This window comes from Dendroctonus ponderosae, unplaced genomic scaffold, assembly GCF_020466585.1.
Source record: "Dendroctonus ponderosae isolate FM_Combo_2020 unplaced genomic scaffold, Dpon_F_20191213v2 Dpon_F_20191213_12, whole genome shotgun sequence".
NCBI lineage: Eukaryota > Metazoa > Arthropoda > Insecta > Coleoptera > Curculionidae > Dendroctonus > Dendroctonus ponderosae.
In genome coordinates this window covers 2,692,064-2,694,227 of record NW_026017316.1, presented here as the reverse complement: position 1 = coordinate 2,694,227, position 2,164 = coordinate 2,692,064, and the positions used below count along the sequence as shown (strand labels likewise).

The 2,164-nt window shown below is 62.5% G+C and overlaps 2 protein-coding genes across 2 annotated transcripts; both read right to left on the bottom strand.

The window, feature by feature from the left end:
- On the bottom strand, positions 1–509 carry LOC109540100 (the record flags this gene model as incomplete). Its single annotated transcript, XM_019908299.2, is given in 2 exon segments — positions 1–279; positions 333–509. Coding segments are annotated over 2 exon segments (456 nt in total), but the record flags the coding sequence as incomplete, so codon positions are not given.
- An 85-nt stretch (positions 510–594) lies between these two features.
- LOC109540115 (fatty acyl-CoA reductase wat-like) lies at positions 595–2,158 on the bottom strand. The gene is made up of 6 exons (XM_048662942.1): positions 1,843–2,158; positions 1,673–1,782; positions 1,413–1,613; positions 1,115–1,358; positions 798–1,055; positions 595–729 (listed from the first exon to the last, which is right to left on the bottom strand). The coding sequence occupies exons 1-6, from the start codon at positions 2,001–2,003 to the stop codon at positions 648–650; spliced, it is 1,056 nt and encodes a 351-aa protein (XP_048518899.1). The 5' UTR covers positions 2,004–2,158; the 3' UTR covers positions 595–647.
- Between the last annotated feature and the right edge of the window lie 6 nt (positions 2,159–2,164).

Below are 2,164 nucleotides of genomic sequence, written 5' to 3'. Positions count from 1 at the left end.
CCGCCGGCAGCGGCCGGATTGGTCGCGGGCGAAGCCCGCTCCGCACCTGGACAGCTCCCCAATCAGCCCCCCATTAGGGGGGCTGTGCACGTCCTCCCCCGGCACTATGCCCAAAGGGTCCAGGATCTGCACCTTGATTTGCCCGGCAGTTGAGTTGCCCTGCTCGACAAGGGGCGGTTTTGTCGTGGTGCCGGTCTGGAGAGGCGCCCCCGTGGGGGCGCCAGTAGTCGTCGAGGGCTTGATGGTGAAGTCGGCATAGTCGTACTCAAACTCCTCCTCCTAAGGGCGGCGCCAGCCAATCAGAACGTGCGCAGCGCGCCAAAGGGACTCACCGAAAAAGGGTCGCCGCCCAACAGGGCGATGATCTGGAAGTCCTGCAAGTGCACATGTATGTTGTAGTCGCCCGTTTGCTTCTGGTCGTAGTGGGCCGGGTTTGAGGGGGCCCTTGAGGGCGCCGCCCCCACCAGCAAAGCCCCCATCAGCGCCCACAAGACTAAACCGAGCGGCATCGCGTTTACTACTAAAGTCGATGACACTTCTTCCGTGTGATCGGCCGCGCCGAGAAGAGCCGGAGGTTAAGGTCAATAACGGTCATTTACTGCAAGAATGCGGTTTATTTCAAGGCCAAAACAGCCGCTGCTGGGGCTCTAGAAGGGCAGCAGGCGCCAGACGATCCAGATCAGCGCCCACAGGGCCACGCCCTTCAGCACCTGGTGGGCGTAGTAGAGCCTGGAACAGCGCCCCCACCACTAAGGGTCAGAAAAGGGGCGGGGAAGTAGCGTAGCGTCAAAAGTCACCTGTCTAAGTGGGCCTGGGCGGCCGGAAGCGTTTCCAGCGGATCCTGCAGCAGATAGAGCCGGATCCCTTTGCAGTAGCTCTGGAAGAACTCGGGCCAGTCGAGCAGCTTGAGGTCGCAGAAGAACAGGCGACGATCCTGCGGGCTCATGGCCAGCTGCTGCTTTTCAATCGCCGTCGACTCGATGCTCCACTCCTGGGTGGCGAAGTACGACATCACGGCCGTGAACTTGTGGATCTTCTTGTAGGCCTTCAGCAACCTGCAACCACGCCCCCCTTGAGCAAGCCACGCCCCGTCTCCCGCCAGCCAATAGCAGACCTGGGCGCCTTTCCCACGCACAAGAGCAGCACGTCGACAATGAGGGCGGGGATGACATGGAACAGTAGCGACGCCAGATAGTAGAGGGCGTAGTGCTTGTACATGTGGAAACTGTAATACCAGGCGCACTTGATGGTGGGGTACTGCATGCCGAAGGTCCTGCTGGCGGTGCGGAAGTCGCCCCAGGTGATGGGCTGCGCCGACGTGGAGCCGTAGTTGTAGACGGGGAGCTCGAGCGGGCCGGCTGGAAGCGATGGGCTGGAGGGGGCGTGGGGCACGCCCCCGGGGCGGGGCTTACCTGGTTGGAAGCGCGCAGCCACCTCCCACGCGCTCACTATGAGGGAGTTGACGCACATGTCGACGGGGACGATGTTGGCGTTGACGCGGGCGTCGCAGTGGAGCGTGCGCAGCAAACCGACGCCTGCCGCCGCCGTGACGCCAGTCGGCCCGTACATGTTGTTGATCCAGGCCGGGATCGGCTCCCGATAGGTGGAAACCACTGGAACAGATCGACAGTTTTAGCCAATTGGAGGCGCCAGCCTCCCACCGCCCCCCTACCAATCGCTGGCCGGAAAATCGCCACTGGCATCCCGGTGGACTCCGCCAGGACCACGCCTTCGCCCACCTGCTTGGTCAAGGTGTACGTGTTGGGGTAGTCGCCGAGCAGGCTGGAAAAGTCCCCCACTTTACTCACAGGACACGCCCTTTGCATCCCCACCTGCACCTACTCGGGAGTGATCCTCTCCAACGCCCCCGCGGGTAGATTCTGGGTGATCTGGATCAGTTGCTCCCCATCCAGAGCGGGCGGATAGACGCGCTCCTCGATCGATTTGTGCACGCAGTTGGCGTAAATGGTGGACACATGAAGCAAGGCTTTGAGGCGTGGCATGGCGCGGGCGAGCCGCAGAATGTCGCGCACGCTGCGCACGTTGATCGCCGTCGCCAGCTGCAGCGTCTCGTCGAAGCGCACGGTGGCGGCCACGTGAAACACCACGCCTATCTGAAAAGGGCGTGGTTTATGCGCGTTTATTCAAGCGGGCGTGGCTCGCC

Excerpts from the sequence above, each read along its gene's own strand:
- LOC109540115 (XM_048662942.1), bottom strand. The coding sequence starts at position 2,003 with ATGCCACGCCTCAAAGCCTTGCTTCATGTGTCCACCATTTACGCCAAC. Across the intron at positions 1,359-1,412 it reads GGCTGCGCGCTTCCAACCAG|CCGGCCCGCTCGAGCTCCCC; the intron begins GTAAGCCCCGCC and ends CATCGCTTCCAG. Across the intron at positions 1,056-1,114 it reads TGCGTGGGAAAGGCGCCCAG|GTTGCTGAAGGCCTACAAGA; the intron begins GTCTGCTATTGG and ends GCGTGGTTGCAG.